We start from the raw sequence: 19,346 nt of genomic DNA on the forward strand, positions 1-19,346 counted from the left end.
AACGCTGCATAGCTTGAAACCTGATTAAAATTATTACGAATAAGTGTTGTGTGGGGCTGGAAATACCAAGGTATCTTATTTTCAAAAAGAAAACATGATTATTCATTGTATAATGTTAGATCACTAAGTACAGCTCCCGTACAAAGGCCAGCAATCTAGGAACTCAATTATGCCCAAATTAAACTTTGTTAAATAAAATAATCTTGCTGAAGTCAGCCAAAATGCAAAAGCCCTGATGCAGCATAGCTAAACTTGCTTTTACATCAATATACACAATTTAACTAACAAAACACTGTGCAAAATTTCCTTCAATCTGCATACTGCCTGAGAACAATCGTGGACAACTATGATCTTGGGACCATTGCACAGCAGACTTTCAACTTTCTGGAACATGAATTGCAAGTGATTACAGTGTGCACGTGCATGTGCTAACTGTAATGGCATACTGCAATGTCGGCTTGCATAAGTTTTTTCATACACATGATTAGGGATGCTGTGCACAGCCATATTGTATGTATACATTTCACTTGAAACTCATGTTGTGTGTGCAAAACCGCATTAGTAATGTTCTAATGCAGAACATTACTAATGCAGCTTAATATAGTCTACTTTAGTTAAATGTCTTGCTCTCTATTGTCCTGTGTGAGTAATGTGTTCGAACTTTGTAAGTATGCAGAATATATCGGTAAACTACAAATTGCTACGTGAAATTGTATTTGGAAGGAATGGTCCAATCTTCAAAGACATCCACAAACAACTCAGTGTAAGTCAACATGATTGCTCTTGTCAGTGTTATGAATGTACTAGCAATGCATGTTAAGTTGTCTCTCTTAGGTTTAGCCATTGGAACTCTTGTATGGCTGATGTTGCGAGCGTCGCAGCTTTCAGATAACGTCACTGGAAGCAGTAACCTCAGAAATGGGGGGGGGGGGGGGGTCACGGTACAGGGGAAGCAGTTAGCCCCAGTCTCTGCGATGATCACCAGTGTAGATATTCAGTCAGGGAGCACATTGACAGAAAGGAGACGACTAGCCCCTTCCAGTGACCCACCAGCTGCTATGCACTATTAAACACCCCTTCACATGCACCACCACAGCATGCATGCAAATGTACAGATGTATAAAATTAAAACACAGCTTTTCACCCGATTGGTAGTACTCTAACATGGCCACAACACTGCTGCACCAATGGAAATGCTTATTCATCTATTGCCATCTTGACACAGTGTCAAGTATAAATAAAATTCTGAATGTGTTCAGTTCAGCTACCCTTTTCTCAGCCTTTGCTAGTCATGCACTCCTCTGAACTAATTTTTAACACGCTGTAATGGCTATTGCATTAAACTGCTGAGCGCCAGATTGCGTATTTGATTCCTTGCCGTGGCAGCTGTATTTTGATCACTGTGAAATGCAAAGATGTTTATGTACCATGCTTTGGATGCACATTAACCCTTGTATGTTGGTTCTACTTTTCATGGCATCTTGACTGCACAGCAATGGTGAAATATAAGAACAATGATTTAACTTCTTTGTTCATCTGTTCCCGGATCTCTTTACCACAATTGTTTTCGTTTATGAATGAATGAATGTTTGATGTTTAATGGCGCAAGGGCCAATTATGGCCAAAAAGCGCCATGCCCGTGGTAATGAATTCGCAGTGTAGTTATGAGTTCTATGAAGTTGGTGTGACATGGCTGTAAAGGGGCCTTAAGAATAGTCGCTCTAAGGTGCGTAAAATCTATATAATAAGATTATGGCGATGACATATGACGTGTACTATGAACATTAAGATGCATTTCAAAAGAATGATACGATGTATAAAATATATCTGAGTCTAAGATTGGCTAGAGCACTATTGCCTCCTTGGAGCCCTTGAAACACAAGGGCCTGGAGGCATGTGCTATGCAAAACAATTTGTTTTCGTTTACTTTGATATTCATCGACAAAGCAGAACAGTTGCAGTTATGGATTGCTTACTTCCCTTTTTTTACGTTGCATTTCATTATGCTTCTTCCTTCAATCCACCTTAATAATAAATGGAGATTCTTTTAAACAAAATTTCTTTCTTACATTATAGTAATGACTCGGGGAGAGTCCAAGCAGCCTACAAAGATTTCCATGACTTTTTTTTAGGTTGTTTTGAAGCATCAATACTTTATCAGGAAGCCTTCACACTGAGCAGCCAGTGAATTGTATGAGAAGTTTTCACTCTGTAAAGGCCATGTTCTATTGTAACTGGCTTCAACATGTTAGCTAGTGCAGACACAATTGTAACACGAAAGGAAAAAAACTGGCTGTGGCTTAGCTAAGGTTATCTGTGTTCCGAGAACTGTTGCGATAATGGGTAGCCATGACAGACTTTGCTGGTATATTGAGTGCTCAATAAGTACAACGAAAACATACACATGCTGCTTGTGACGATTTTACAGGCAGACATGAGGTAGAACCAGGCAAGGTGGTTGTGCTATCCTTGATGAAAATGGCCTATTTGGACTGTGGGACATATACAACCCACATTCAGTTTATGTTCAATCAGTTTTCAGGTTCACTTGTGAACAATACCTGATCGGGAAGACACTCGTAATGCTTAAGACACTAAACAGTCTTATCTCTTGTGTCCATCGAAGGGTTAAGAAAGGGGGACAACATTAGTCTAGAGCCCTCCACAATGGTGTCCCAGTTTGCATTTTCGGAATGTTAATCCCCAAAATTTCTTTGTTTGGCAATGCAAGATTTCATTAAAATTAAGTTCTCACGCTGCTCCTCATGTCTTGTCTATGTGATCAGAAGTCTTTTATGATGTTAAGCAAATCCGTCTTGAGATGGCATTGAATCTTCTCCTAAGCCATGTGATGAATGTCTAGCATTCACAGGGGAAACAGCAATATGCGAAAATGCAGCCTGGTTTGTGCAACATCACCAGGAAACACGTGTCCGAGAAACCAAAGTCGCAGGTTTTAAATAAGGCAATGGAGGATGCATCGCGCAGCGGACGGACCACAAGCACACACACTACTCTGTAAACGTTGTTGCACTCCCACAAGGGAGTATGTTTTCCCACAAGGAAAAATAATTATCTAGAAAAACACCAGTCAGCTCAAATCTCGTTTTATTCAACTTAAAATACAGCTGTTTAACAAGAACTTACGACTTACGCATATCTACATAGATTAATTTCGGTCATGGGTAAGCGCTAACATCCACTCAATATCTGAAGCCCCAAATGCCATTGCGCCGCAACCACCGCACGAGTATCGGCGTTGTAGACAAAGTAATGCCCATGCGCACGGGGGTAAACAGTTTATGGACCGCGTACGCAAGTACAAGTGTACCACTTCCACCAGCAATCTTTGAGTTCACCCACTGGGAGTCCATGCTGAAACCAAGCTTCTCTGCAACTGCTGTCATGTCTACACCACTGAAAAGGAATGAGTACCAACATTAGAGATGTAGCGAAGACAACTGGAAAGTTGCGAACAGAGCAATACTGGGTGACGACATATATTTGCTGCCGATGGTGGATTTATTGCACCCTGAATCTTCAGATTAATAAGTGTCACAAAATCACTGCTCATGAACAGCGATTGACGAGAGAAAAGCTTGCAGTGTTACGAACAGGTACATTACCTCGAAACAAGTACGTAGCAGATGCCGAAGGATGTAAATGACAACACGACATGGAACGCCACCATTGCACTACCGTACTCCTTGATTGCATGCTTCCACTTCTCTTTTCTCGACACCGGAGCAGGCTTGTTGCCAGCATCACCTTGAGACACTGCATGGAAAAGTACGGTGAAGTGACGATGAACGAAAACTGCTAAGTTGCAAGAACTGCAGGCGAGTGCTGCAACTTACGAACGGAACACCTGTGTAGTGGGGACACGGCGCTGGAGAACGGCGCCGGTGCGCGTAACAAGAGAGGTTTTCCGACACGATACGTACTCTGTGATGAGTGGATAAAAGCACTGCAAGGATAGCTTGTGCGTAGCGTCCGGAAAAAAGCTGTCAACACTCGCGATTGCGCACCGAACAATGTCACAGAAAGCATATCAAATCTAACAGCCAACTACGCGTCAACTGTCGTAAACATAACATCATAACATCGACGCTATCTGACGCACATGACTGTTCTTTCGTCGGATTATATTGGATCAGTGTAAGCCGAATACCAGATTGTTAAACTCAGAGGAAATAAATTTTTTATGGTCACTCTACTAAATATTTTATTGGGTTGGCGATGAGTTACAAGTTTTTTTTAACTACAGCGTACTAGAATGAGGTCGAGTGGGCCGGACGGAGCTCTCGGCGCTCTCCCGTTGAGGCGCCGCGTGTACAAAATTGTGCGAGGGCGCTGCGAGCGAACTGTATCTAACTGTATCGGGGGTACAGTACACTGTATCGGGGGCACGACGGTATGGTAACGACGGGCTCCGCGGTTTATTCAATTTTCGCTGTAGGCGCCGACGCCGGTTGCGCATTGTACAAATTCATGTTTACACCATTTTGTCAAACACACACACACACACACCTATATATATATATGAAGCATGGATTATACAACTCTCTTGCCAATTGTAATTTTAGCCCGGTGGACTGCTGTCTTTAAGACACATTTCTAAAAGTAACACGTAATTTTGTCACGGCAGCCGCCGATCTGCAAGATGGAGCTGCGTAAGAAAACGTGTTGTTTCACGCCCCTTCTTGTTGGTGGAATATTAAAGAGCACGGACAATAATCGAAGAAAACAATACTTTATCGAAATAAACCTGGGTTATGAAGTGCGTGACGCGGAGATAAGAAGCGGATGATTAAACTTCTCGGTAAATCAAATGGTGGATAGACATATTCAAGACATATATATATATAATAGAAAAATGATCAGATACTCAAAATTCACTAATTGATAAAGTGATAACTCAACTGGAATAAGCGTGTTTACAGTAACAAACGCGGCACCACCAAACCTTTCTTGATGGTGGCGCCGTGTTCATGGGAGTGCGCACGGCAGCTTCGACCGACGGCTTGTGGCTGGAGCCTTATCACGGATGGAACTGTAGTGTACAATTCTAGTGCACTCTAGATGGAACCGACACTAAGTGTACCAATGGGCTTTCCAAGAGAAGGAATCATGTCAATAACCAAGGTAAAGACCAATGTAATCTCCATGGCTGGTCTGGCACTCCTCTTCAATGTGCCAGCATGTGAAATGAAGTAGAAACATACAAGTCTCATCAACTGCTATTTGCTGTTCTGATCGTATGCGACTGCTCAATTCATTATTAGATATGATCGAATAGTCGTTTCTGTTCGAACGTAACGCATAACAGCACTTCGAATTACCGAGGGCGTGTCCGATGCAAGTGAGGACTGTTCGAATTATGATGCTAATGGCAAGTCACGGCTGTTGCGCGGAGGTCCACCAGTTCCTGAGCAAATTAACGTACATGTTTTGATATAACTTCTGCTTAACACGTCCCCGTCTCTATCAGTCAATGTAAACGCCCCGTTTCAGCGCAGCCTGTAAATATGCTAACTCGATTCAGGCAAGGAAAGGTGTGTTTTTTTTTTTTTTTTTTTTGACAGTCCCACAATGTTTTCGTCGCATTTAAACTGAGTGGTGCATGTTGTAGCACACTTATCTCCTTCAACGAACAAAGCTAATTCGCATGTGTGTGCGTTTATACGAGGCATGCCGTTTCTTTAACTGCTTCCTTATTGTCATTATTTGTAACAGTGCACCGGATGCCTGAAGGCGGCCGTTTATAAAGCTGCTCAGTTGAGCTGACGTACAGTTGAGAACTGCATGACATGCAAGTATGAAATATAAGATAAGCATAACCTGTTTTTTTGTAAAATCACACTCGAAAATAATGCCATTTTGTTTAAATCCCTAGAAAAGAGCCGAAGGACACAGCTACATTCTTTCTTTTCTTTTTTTTAAAATAACTTCTGGGGTGTTACGTGGCAAATCAACGATATATGATTATGAGGCATTCGCGGCGTTTGAGTTTTCACCAACCAGGGTTCTTTAACATGAACCTAAATATAAGTACACGAGTGTTTTTCCATTTCGTCCCCATCAAATACCGCGGCCTGGACTGAACCTGTGAGCCCCAATTTAGAAGCCCAATGCCACAGCCACGATGGCCACTTACCACTAATTAAACTATATTTAGTACGTTCATTAAATTCTCAGTTACAAACATTACGGCGCATGTTTGTATAAGAAAGTTGAAGGGAGGCGACATATAGGTGTAGTTACCTTTTAAAATGGCCGTGTAACCAAAATAACTGGTGCCACATTATTCGCTCAATTTACCTGCTGACGCATGCACATGGATCTAATGGGCAGTTTTCGAGTAGGGGGCCCAAGGACACGGCGTCAGCGCCACTGCGCATGCGCCAGACGCAAAGACAGTATAGCGTCTGTGTCGGAGGCGCTAATTTCTGCTCCGACCCAAACTCGACGCAAAAGTTTTGTGTCAACGAACATGGCGGCATCCATTGAAGTGAGGGCTCTTGCCTTGTACCAGTTCTCGTTAACCTGCAGCCATCAAATTAAATGATCGAACGATGTCGTAGGCTTTCGCTTTCACTCACTTGCAAAAAAAAAAGGTAAAGCGAGAAATCATTGTTATTCCTTTGATCGGTAGCCGAACATGAAGGCCGTTAGGCCTAACACAAACACATGTCGTTGCTAGTGGGCTCGAGGGTCTCGTTGCCAAGTCACCCAGACGATTGAATTCAAAACTTAACATGACGCAATTTTTTACAGACACTGTACATTTGTACTCTGGCTTGTTATTATTCACGAAACAGCTATCGATGGAGCTTTAGACTAGAATTTCAATAACTCCATGCGCACGCGGCAACGCGACTCGCCGTCCAGCCCTTGTGTGACGTAAAACTGCGCGCTACAATGATGCTGCCGCATGTCTTCCCGCGAGCGTATTACGACTGACGCATAACCACTTCAGCAGCGGGTGTGAGACAGCATTATCGCGAAGTATGGCGAAGTTTTATTTTGCGCCGCCCTACTGCGGAGGGGGTTCCACCGATTGCACCACGAACGGCGCTTCGCGGTCTACCTTGTACGTAATGAGGCAAATTCAGAAATCGACGAAGTGGCGGAATTCAGCAATGCCGAGTCTTGGCGCGCCTGTAGAAGAAACCGACAGCCAACCACCGGAAAAAAAAAAAGGAAGACGCTTAAGCCTTAAGAAGAAGCTTTAGCTCGGGCCAAACTACGATGCGGCCTATTCAATACATGTATAACGCAGAAACGCGTTTCTGAGATAACTACTGGACCGATTTTAATGAAATTTGTTGCACTTGAGAGAGAAAGTTGAAATCTAGTGACTGTTGGAAGCATAACTTGAATTTAGGGCCTGAATTTGGTTAAATGAATTTTCAAAAATTCGGGAGTTCGAAAGAATATAGAAGCACGAAGTTTACAATTTAATAGCTCTGCATCAAGAACAGGTATCGCGGTTCTGTAAATGGCGTCCGGTAGAACATCCAAAGCGGACAAATTTAGTGTGTCTATTTGTATCTTACGTGACTTTGTTACTGTTTAAAAGGGTCATGCAATAGTTCTACTCACATACTGGCAGCACTTCAGGCATGCGGGCGCCTAACAATCCGGTCCTCTTCCTTCTGCACTTTTTCCTCGGACTGCTTCCCGCCATCAATGGAGGCACCTTGCGGTTCGGGGAGAGCGCCACTGCGCAGGTTGCCAGCGTGACGTTCTACCATGTGCCAGTGATTCCGTCCTGCACGTTATCGGAGCTGTTGCCTCTATCTCCAGCTGTTTGCCGTTATCCCGCCTGGTTCTGTCAGCGCATGGTCAGCACCCAGCACCGTCCCACGGCTCGCCTACAAAGGGACGATCAGCACACTCGACACTTCTTGGGCACTGCAGCACTTCAGGCATGCGGACGTGTAACAATCCGTTCCTCTTCCTTGTGCAGGCGAGGAAACAATACGGCAAATGTATGCGCTCGGACAACCTTTTCTTGCTTTTGCTGCCGTGGCCACGGTGCTTAGGTGTCCCATGTAACGTCAAACTGCTCTTGCGGAAATTACTGCTCCTTTGTGGCGATATCGAAACGAATCCAGGACCTACCCTAGACCTAATCGCAAGCTCGTTAAAGGAAATCGCCGCGGATATTAAAATCATCAAGGAAAAGCGGCTTGAAGATATAGTTACAAAACTAGATGCCTTAATAATACTCCAAGAGAGGGTTGGCTTGTGTCAAGAGGAAATTGTCAACATGAAGCGCGCATATGAAAGCTTGAAAAGGAAAGTCGACGACCTAGAAAATCGGAGTAGGCGATCGAATTTAATTCTTTATGGCGTGCCAGAAATTGACAGAGAGACGAGTGAAATTCTTGAACAGACAGTGAACAGAGCTGTTGCTCAGGACACTCTCGGCTTAAATCAGGTTACTATCGAACGCGTACATCGTCTAAGAAGAGCAGAACGGAACAAGAATAGGTAAGTAATTTTCAAGCTGCTAGATTTCAGGCAGAAATCAGACATACTTAAAAAAGGTTATAAACTGAAAAACATCAACTTCTCAATCGGAGAAGATTTTTCACCCAGAATCGGAGACATTGGAAGGAAGCTGTGGAATAGCGCCGAAGAAAACCGCGAGAAGAACGATAAAGTATCGCTAGCATTTGATAAACTGTTCGTCAACAATCGAGCCTTCTTTTGGGACGATGAAAAGAACGACAAAGTCCCTCTCCCAAAAAAAGGACGAGGTACCACTAAGGCCGCAAGCCCTAACCATTTTAAATGTTAAACGCGAGAAACGTTCTGAATAATATAGGAGCTCTGGAAAGTCTCTTACTGGAACATGATCCTGATATAGTAGGGGTTACGGAAACATGGCTTTCTCCCGAAATATTTGATCATGAGCTTGTTCCTCCCACTTCTGTCATTATTCGCAAAGACCGACCTTCCCGTGGCGGTGGCGCCGCTTTACTCATTAAACATTGCCTCTCGTATGTATGCCTTCCCGTTGCGACAGACGCCGAGGCCGTGTTCTGCCGGCATCTTTGTGATGGCACCCCCATATTTGTGGGATGCATTTACCGAAGCCCGCCATCAGGTTACGAGTGCATCACCGCAATTCAAGACTTGATGCAATATGACGGACGCAGCTCTCGTGTCCTGCTAATGGGAGACTTCAGACATTCCAGACAATGATTGGACTACACTTAACCACACATCGGTTGCCGCGGACGCACTGATAGACCTCATGTTGAACTTTAACCGTCATCAAATTGTATCATCTCCAACGCGCACACATAATACAACTAAAAATATGCTTGACTTGATACTTATTAGTCAGCACTTTCCGATAGACCAGGTTCGAACTGATGTAGTTGAGGGCATATCTGACCATAGCATACTTATCTGCTTGCTGCCGCTCGGCTTTAGCTTTGCAGACAGACCAACAGCGTAAATCAACTGTAATCGATTTTGAAAGGGCAGACGATAACAGTGTGCTAACCTATCTCGTACATGAGTGAATTTTTTGCACAGCTAGCTTCCGACGCAGCCAGTGATACTAATCTACTTTGGCTCAGGTTCAAATCTGCTGTTATCCATTGTATTACTAACTTCATACCAACGAAACTGAGGAAATCAACAGTGAACAATCCTAGGATAACACGTGAAGTGATTCAGGCAAAGCGAAGAATAAAAAGGCTGCGCAGGGTGGTGAAAAACACAAACTGTGAGCCTTCCATTCGGCACAAACTACACTGCGCCAAAGCAGAGTTCAGACAGAAAGCAAGAAATGCCACACAATACTACTTCAGCGTCACCCTTCCTAGTTTTATTAAAAGCAATCCTAACAGGTTTTGGAGGCACCTTCGCACTAATAATAATACCAACTGCTGCATGACATCTATAAGATAGATGTGCCTAAGTATATCGCATTTTCACAGTCGCGCCCAACTCGTCATAAGCATAAATACACATTAACTGAATATTCTTTCAACAATGACTCGTTTGGACAATCGTTTTTTTTTTCACTTACGATACGCGAATGGAATCGGTTAAGTCCCGATGTCACGGACGCCGACACAGTGTCCGCTTTCACTGCAAAGTTAGAACATACATCTAACCTCTAGTACCATGGCCATTGCCTCGCATCCTCTCTCATTTGAACACTAGTTCCCTTTTCTTAGATTCCTGCACTTTTACAATGTATTTCCTTTCCTATTATTTGCTGGTGATGACCGTTCAAATATGTACCGCTTGTTTTGGTGTAAGAGATTGCTTATGCTATATTGTACATAGTTTTGATCATGTACTATCACTTGCTTGCTTCTTTATTTCATTCCCATTTTTGTAACAGATTGCAATCCTGTGCCTGGTTGTGCTTCGCTTTTTTATTTTCAATATTATTTTGTGGTGTTAGCACATTGCGCATGATCGATACGGCGTTGATTCTCGTTGCTTGGCAAACAGGTTGTAAACCATTCTCGTGGTTGTGCTTCATTTCGTGTGCGCAGCATGTATGTTTTCGAAATGTTAATTTGAATTTGTGGATGATCTTTGCCTTAAAGGCTCTATATATATATCGAAGCTTACTTTCTTCTCTTTTTTTCTCGAATAATATTTTGTATTTATAAATTTTTTTCACAATGGGGGGGGGGGGGGTATTCTGCACTGTTAAACTTTAGTGTAATATTGATGTTTTTGCTTGAAAAACTGCTTAGACCACATTTATTGCTTTAATGTCACCCTGGCGGATGTGCTTCGGTATTTCCTTGTCGATTATTTTTTTTATTTTAAAACATGATTGTCTTTGTAATGACCACCTGCTATGCTCTCAACTGAGAGTGGCAGTATTGCAAATCAATAAATAAAATAAAATATTAGTGCATGGTTAGTCCATGGTATATTTTAGAGACATCTATCAGTTTTGTCCGCTTTAGATGTAATATGAGGCGCAATTTACAAAATTATGATATTATTTTTATTTCTGAGTTAGAGTTGTAAACTTGATACTTTTGTTTTCTGAATATTTGCGGTTGTTGCTAATCTTTACTAAAATATTTACGTCCTAAGTGGAAAATTCGCAACCAACAGTCTCTAGATTTTAAGCTCTTTTAAATGCAACAAACCTCGCCGAATTCGGTGTAGTGGATGTCGATAAAAACCAATTCTCCTTTTACATGTATTTAGATAGAAGCACCCGAGCTAAGGCCTCCTCCTAAAAGAAAGCTTTAGCTCGGGGGGTTCCTATCTAAATACATGGAAAAGGAGAAATCGTTTTTCTCGGCAACCAGTGCACCAAGTTTGATGAAATTTGTTGCAGTTAAAAGCAAGAGTTAAAATCTAGTGAATGTTTGTTGCGAATTTTCAATTTAGCGCGTCAATTTTTTAACAAAGGTTAGCAAGAACCGCAAATTTTCAGAAAACAAAACAATCAAGTTTACAACTCTGTAACTCAGAAATAAATATGATATCACAGTTTTGCAAATTGCGCCTAATATTACATCTAAAGCGGACAAAACTGATCTATTATAGATGTGTCAAGTAAACCACTAATATATGAGTAGAACTATTGCAAGACCGTTGTAAACATTAACAAAGTCACGTAAGATACAAATTGACATATTAAATTTGTCCGCTTTTGGATGCTCTAACGCATGCATTCTACAGACCTGCGATATCTGTTCTTGGTGCAGAGCTACACATTTGTAAACTTCGTGCTTCTACTTTTTTGAAACGTACCAATTTTTGAAGATCTTTTTTTAAACATTCAGGCACTAAATCGAAATTACGCTTCCAACAGTCACCAGAATTTAACTTAGAACGACAGAAAGCTGAGCTAGTTGGTAAGGATTCATAATGCAAAAAGGGGTGAGACGTGCAGACGGGACACAAGAGTAGAGAAGTGCACAACACTTCTTTACTTCTCAACTTCTCTACTTCTCAACACACAGATAGTCGGCGTTCGTGTTGTCCACTTCTCTACTCTTGTGTCCTGTCTGCACGCCTCGCCCCTTTTTGCATTAGAATTTAACTTTCCCTCTCAAGTGAAACAAATTTCATAAAATCGACCCAGTGGTTATCTCAGAAAAGAGTTTCTGCGTTTTACATGCATTTGAACAGGCGGCATCGGAGTTGGGTACTAGCTAAAGATTCCTCTTAAGGGTGGAAAATTCAACATAGCATTCAAATATTCAAGACTGCTTCTCACGCTTTCCGGTAACTGCAGCTTAGATAACCGTGATGTTTACCGGGAAACCCTGGCGGCGGACGCTATGCACGAAAACGAGCTTTCTGGTAGAAACGCGGCCTCTTGCGCGGGCCGATCCCGGAGGTAGTGCACAGCCGCGCGAGGAAAGTAACGTCACTTTCAGGTTTCTGTTATTGTCTCGCACGTTCATTATTTAAAAATCTAAGATTTAACACAAAATGCATGCGCTGTTGGTGTTTAGTTTCATGGCATTTGTTTGTGAGCTGTTATTCTCAAAAATCCGAGGAATAACTTTGTCAACAATGTAAGACAAGGTATGAGCAGCTTTAATGATAGAATAGTGTTAGGGTAGTGTTCGGATAGTGTTAGAATAGGGGCAGAATAGTGGCAATATAACCCGCATATACCGCGTGTCATATAGCAAAGCGTAGCCCATACATGTACCTAAATATACAGGGTGTCCCAACTCGTAGAGTGGATAACTGTATGTGCTGCGTACTGCCTGGTCTCTTGGCGTTGTCAGGATTGGGGGCTCAATCCCATCGTCCGTGGTCCTTCGCCAAGATTGGAGTACGGCATGAATTCGAAGGTAGCTGGCCCATGCCGTCGTCCAACTTATTTACGCTGAGATCGTTGATGAAGTGAAGAACTGCTTCTCATCGAGAACGAGGAAAAAGGGTTTATTTACAGAAATTAAATCAGTCTAACATGACTGCTTGAGAAAAAGAGTAACAGTCCAACATGACTGCATGAGAGAAGTGACTCAGTCTAACATGACTGCTCAAGAGAAGTGTCCTCAGCATTCGCACAACCACAGTTTTTATACACTCGATCCGCCGGTCATACGACGCGGCGACTGTTCGTTTACTCATCACCAACTCGCCGCTGCACTGCAGATCAGTTTACGTACACAAAGGCAACCGCGCTCTGTACACAGAGGCAACCGCGCGGGGTGCCGTTCCGGGAACTATCGGCGCCGATCGAGGGTCGCTCGTTGTTCCGTGCTAGGCCGAAGCGTGAGACGCACCAAAATACGTCGTCCCCACGGCAGTTTGTCCATGCGTGTCAAATCAGCTCCGTGTTGGGGAACTCCGGAATCATTGTTCACACACGCCGAACTAGTCCCGTCACAATGTCGATGGGGCGGGTGGAAGGCGGCGGATTCCAGTGCAAAGGCCGCTTCTTTGAACGCCTCCCAGCTGCAGCGACGGAGAGGGAGAGGTGCGCGTCGTGTCGCCCTGTCGTAACTGTGTGGCAATCTTGTTTCGCAGTTCGCCATTCTTGACAGCGCCTCCATGGCCCGGAAAGTCTCGACTGTCTAGCGCTGACAACCGCTAGGCAGGAAGAGAACGGCTGCTGGTCAGGGGGGGGGGGGGGGGTATTGATGTCTTGGCTCGCAGCGACCACTTGTGCATTGATGTCACCGCCCCAAAACATCCAACAAGGACAGGCAACTGCAAAATGAACCCCACAACACGGCTCTGCGCCGAGATGACGTGCATTGGCTCTCACTTTAGACTCGCTAGGCTTCAAAAAAAACAACAACAACATAAGTGCAGAAACAAAAAATGCTACATTTCACTATGCCAATTTCTGAAGCAAATTCCTGCTGACAAATTCAGCAATCATGGAGGGAATCCTGCTAAATGAGAGGGGATCTTCTTCGCTTAATAAAAGTTAGCACTAGTAACCCTAAAATTTAGGCGGGACCCTCAAAGGCAGAATTCAAATTAGCCTGCTCAAACCATCCGCATTGCTATGCAACTTTCCCTTCTTATATCTAACGGAGAAGTTGTACTCTTGGAGAGTGAGGCTCCATCGGAGCAAGCGGCCGTTTTTGTGTGACATTTGATTGAGCCACGTCAGAGGACAGTGGTCGGTCTCGAAGATGAACTTCGCTCCGTACAAGTAACACGACAACTTCTGGGCGGCCCAAACCAAACAAGCGCATTCCTTCTCTGAAGCGCTGTAGGCTTCCTCCCTTACATTTAGTTTACGGCTGGCGTAGAGGATAGGATGCTCCTCGTTATCGTCGCCGACCTGACTAAGTACCACGCCCATACCTCTGTCGCTTGCGTCGCATTGAACTATGAATTCCTTTGTGTAGTCTGGCGCGCGAAGCACAGGGCGAGAAACCAATAGCGTTTTCAAACTTTGGAAAGCGTTCTCTTTGTCCTTATCCCAGTGTACGTTACTCGGTGCTCCCTTTCGGAGGGCGTCTGTTAATGGACTTGCCAATTGCGAGTAATTCGGAATGTACCGTTGATAGTACCCCACAAGTCCCAAAAATGAACGAAGGTCCGTTTTCGTGCGCGGCTGAGAAAATTCTCCAATCGTAGCTATTTTCAGCTCAGCCGGCCGTCTCATGCCCTGACCGACAACATGGCCCAGATAAGTAACCTGCGAACAACCAAACCTACACTTTTCCGCTTTCATCGTTAAGCCGGCTTCCCTCAACCGTGAGAACACCCGTTTGAGGTGCGATACGTGTTGTTCCCAGCTGTCCGAAAAAATGGCCACATCATCAAGATAAGGTAAGGCGAACTCCTGCAAGTCTTTTAGGACAATATCCATTAACTTAGAGAAGCTAAACGGCGCGTTCTTCAGCCCGAAGCTGAGTGCGAGAGGGCGAAAAGTGCCTACAGGCGAGATGAATGCGGCATAGCGGCTGGCACTTTCTGAAAGGGGAACTTGCCAGTACTCCCGCACGAGATCTATAGTTGAAATGTATTTAGCAGCGCTAACTCTTTCAATTCGTTCCTCAATGTTGGGTATCGGGTACAGCTGATCCCTAGTGATCGCATTTAACTTCCTGTAGTCAACACACGGACGAGGGTCCTTGTTAGGGGTTTCTACGAGTATTAGCGGTGACGTGTAGTCACTCTCAGCGGGCTCAATAACTCCCAACTCTAGCATACGCTGTATCTCTGCCTCCATAATCTCTCTCTGTCTTGGAGACACCCTGTAAGGTTTTGATCTTACTGGTTCGGTAGAGGTCAGCTCAATTTCATGCGTTATCAGTTCGGTTCTACCCGGCCGATCGCTGAATCTGTCGAGATATTCCCCTAACACCCCTTTTAGCTCATCTAGCTGCTCGGGTCTTAGAGCATGCGAGCTTACCGAGTGTTCTACTACTTCTTCTAGGCCGATTTCAGAGTTGGAGGTTGCCCTATACTCCTTAAACTTGGTACCAATGCCATCCGGCTCTTTGACGGTATAGTTAACGACTCCGCTCCGCTCTACGTACGGCTTCATCAAATTACAGTGATATATCCTCACTTCCTTCCTGCGACCGGGCATTCTCAAAGCATAGTTGGTATCTGAAAGTTTGTGCAACACTTTAACGGGCCCGTCCCAGTGAACTTCAAGCTTGTTCTTTCTTGAAGGTTTGAGGATCATTACCTGGTCTCCGGCGTTAAACGTACGAAGCCTCGCATTCTTGTCGTAATAGAATTTGGCGTTCTTTTGAGCTAGTGCCATGTTCTTTCCGACTAGTTCTTGAGTTGCGCTTAGCCGTTCCAGTAAATTTAGCACGTATTCAACCACGGTTGGACTCTCCCCTCTTTCCTCCCACATCTCTCTTAACATTCTCAGTGGAGACCGGAGTGTCCTCCCATACACTAGTTCTGCTGGCGAGAACCCTGTCGCCTCATGTGGAACCGTTCGCAAAGCAAACAAAGTTGCCGGCAGACAGTTCTCCCAGTCCTCCTTGTGCTCGGAACAGAGCGCACGCAAAACTCGCTTAAGCACCGAATGCCACCTCTCTACACTGTTTGACTGAGGGTGATAGACAGAACTGTGTATTAACTTTACCCCGCACTTTTGCAAGAATGTGGAAGTCAGTGCGCTCGTGAATACTGATCCTTGATCTGCCTGAATTTCGGCTGGAAACCCAACTCGTGCAAACACTGTCAAAAGCGCGTCTACTACTTCGGTGGAGCTGAGCTCTTTCAAAGGGATTGCTTCTGGAAACTTGGTAGCCGGACACAGCATGGTAAACAAGTACCTGTAGCCTGATTTTGTTTTTGGAAGAGGCCCCACCGTGTCTATTACAAGTCGTCTGAAAGGCTCTGTTATTAAGGGCACTACCTTCAGTGGAGCTTTCCAAGTCTCTCCTGGTTTACCAGAACGCTGGCAGGCGTCGCATGATCTTACAAAGTTTTCTACATCTTTGAAACAGCCAGGCCAGTAGTATTCCATAAGCAATCTTTCCTTTGATTTGTTTATGCCTAGGTGGCCGGACCACCCATTTCCATGACAAAGACTCAAAAGGTCCTCCCTATACTTAGTAGGTATGACTAACTGATCTAAAATCCTACCCTTTCGATCTCTGTAATGCCGATACAACAATCCTCCTCTCTCATGTATCGTTACGTTGCGCCTAGCAATGCCTTCTTTAGCTGTGTCACGTAATTTAGCTAAGCTCTCATCATTCTTTTGCTCAGCTGCCAGTGACTCTCTATCCACGCGTAAGAGTTGATCAAAGTTCTTTGAGGCCGGTGATAATAACGACCCTGTCTCGCTTGTGAGCGCGTCTGCTTGCTCTTCCTGCAGGCTAGAACTCTGACACTCTAGTGCTACGCTCTCATTGAGCTGGTCAACTGGCAGGCTCTCCTCAACTGTTCTTTTGTCCCTCGGGCCTAGCTCGGATTCGGGTATTGAAGCTATCCCCTTTTCTGCTTCAGCTGGAGGAGCTTGAGCATTTTCAGCCGAAAGCGCCGCGATCTTACGAGCTTGGCCTCTGGTCAATGCCTGTACTATGCCCTCTCCCAGTTTGAGCCCTCTGTCACGCAGTAACTGATTCGAGCGATTCGAAAAGATGTAGGGATACTGCAGTGACAAAAATTTGGAAACTGCAGCCTCAGTCTCTAGCTCCCCGAATGGTCCACTGATTTTGACTTTGGCCATGGGCAGACACACGCTGTGTTCTTCTACAACCTGTTTTATCCATGCTACTTCTCCGGTGAAGTCATCTACCATCACGTAAGACGGATGGACAATGTCCAGCGTGGCGGCACTGTCTCTTAGCACTTGGCATGGTTTTCCGTTAACTTGCAGGTCGTGGAGATATGGACTTAAAAGTTCCATATTCTCATCTTTTTCCTCCACGTAGGAAAAAACTACGCTAGACTTCTCGCAGTTTACAGCTATATGTCCCAGTTTGTGGCATTTGTAACAGCGAATTGGTCTAACAGATTCGAATTTTCTTTTCTGTTCTTTTTGTGCGGTTTCTCCGTTAAGTTTCTCCTCGCTCTTTTCTGCGGGCTTTTCCGCCATGTCTACAGGCTCGGATCGTCTAGTTTGCGCACCCTTTTTGAACGGAAATGGTTTCCGCGGTCCATTTCGACCATCCCAGTTTCCCTCCTCGGCGTTCAACTTTCTACGGGTTGCGTACTCTTCGGCTAATTCAGCCGCCCTTTCCACAGTGTTTACATTACCTCTGTCTTGCACCCACAGTTTCACAGCTTGGGGGATGGTTTTGTAAAACTGCTCTAGACACATGCATTCAATGATCATGTCTCTGCTGTCGTACGCTTCCGCGCTTTTAAGCCACTCGACTAGGTTGGCCTTTAAGCTATATGCAAACTCCGGATAGCCCTCGCTATCTTTCTTGCCTGTGCTCCTAAACCTTTGCCGAAAAGCTTCGGCTGAAAGGCGGTATTTCTTCAGGAGACTAGCCTTAACTTTTGCATAATCATATGCATCCTGCACACTCAGTCTGGCGATTACTTCCGCTGCCTCACACGGCAACATAGACAGCAACCGCTGTGGCCATGTACTCGGGCCGAAGTTCATCTTTTCGCAAGTCCTTTCAAAATTGCTTAGGAACAAGCCTATGTCGGTCCCGACCTCAAATGGCTTTAATAGCCTGTCCATGCGGTATGATTCTGCCTCACTTGATCGTCCCAGAGCGCCTTCACTTCCTTGAGACAACTCCAAACGTTTGCTTTCAAGTTCAAGTTGCATTTTTCTTAACTCGCGATCTTTATCGCGTTCCTCCCTTTCTTTATCGCGTTCCTCCCTTTCTTTTCTCTGTCGTTCTTCTCTCTTTTTCAGAAGTTCAAACCCCAGTTCAACTTCTTCCTCACTGGCCTGATTGGAAATTAGCTCCAATAATTCCGATTTGAGCATTTCCTTGCGTACATCTAGGCCCAGTTCCTCACCAACAATCAACAACTCGTCTCTCAGCAGTGTCCTTAACTCCATGACTGCTGCTTTACTGCCTTGATTCTGCTCTCTAAATCTAGCTAGGAAAACACAACCTAGCTAACACACAACAATCTAGCTTCCCTACTGTTCTAAACAGAACAACCCCAAAATGAAGCCTAGAGAGTCAAAGCAAAAACCAAGCACTCACCGCAGATACAGCACCATGTCGCAAAGTCCATCTCACCGCTGTCAGCCAGTTGTCAGGATTGGGGGCTCAATCCCATCGTCCGTGGTCCTTTGCCAAGATTGGAGTACGGCATGAATTCGAAGGTAGCTGGCCCATGCCGTCGTCCAACTTATTTACGCTGAGATCGTTGATGAAGTGAAGAACTGCTTCTCATCGAGAACGAGGAAAAAGGGTTTATTTACAGAAATTAAATCAGTCTAACATGACTGCTTGAGAAAAAGAGTAACAGTCCAACATGACTGCATGAGAGAAGTGACTCAGTCTAACATGACTGCTCAAGAGAAGTGTCCTCAGCATTCGCACAACCACAGTTTTTATACACTCGATCCGCCGGTCATACGACGCGGCGACTGTTCGTTTACTCATCACCAACTCGCCGCTGCACTGCAGATCAGTTTACGTACACAAAGGCAACCGCGCTCTGTACACAGAGGCAACCGCGCGGGGTGCCGTTCCGGGAACTATCGGCGCCGATCGAGGGTCGCTCGTTGTTCCGTGCTAGGCCGAAGCGTGAGACGCACCAAAATACGTCGTCCCCACGGCAGTTTGTCCATGCGTGTCAAATCAGCTCCGTGTTGGGGAACTCCGGAATCATTGTTCACACACGCCGAACTAGTCCCGTCACAATGTCGATGGGGCGGGTGGAAGGCGGCGGATTCCAGTGCAAAGGCCGCTTCTTTGAACGCCTCCCAGCTGCAGCGACGGAGAGGGAGAGGTGCG

General features: G+C 44.8%; 1 protein-coding gene across 2 annotated transcripts in view; it reads right to left on the bottom strand.

Moving 5' to 3' along the window:
• Positions 1-3,091: 3,091 nt before the first annotated feature.
• LOC135906628 (protein FAM210B, mitochondrial-like) overlaps positions 3,092-19,346 on the bottom strand; it is a 74,042-nt gene continuing 57,787 nt past the window's right edge. For both annotated transcript variants that reach the window (XM_065438108.2, XM_065438107.1), the window contains exons 3-4: positions 3,627-3,777; positions 3,092-3,417 (exon numbers count right to left, since the gene is read on the bottom strand). In XM_065438108.2, the coding sequence (XP_065294180.1) occupies positions 3,204-3,417; positions 3,627-3,777 (365 nt within the window). In that variant the 3' untranslated portion in view covers positions 3,092-3,203. The remainder of the gene's footprint in view (positions 3,418-3,626; positions 3,778-19,346) is intronic.

The sequence above is a fragment of the Dermacentor albipictus genome, chromosome 1, assembly GCF_038994185.2.
Source record: "Dermacentor albipictus isolate Rhodes 1998 colony chromosome 1, USDA_Dalb.pri_finalv2, whole genome shotgun sequence".
Lineage (NCBI taxonomy): Eukaryota > Metazoa > Arthropoda > Arachnida > Ixodida > Ixodidae > Dermacentor > Dermacentor albipictus.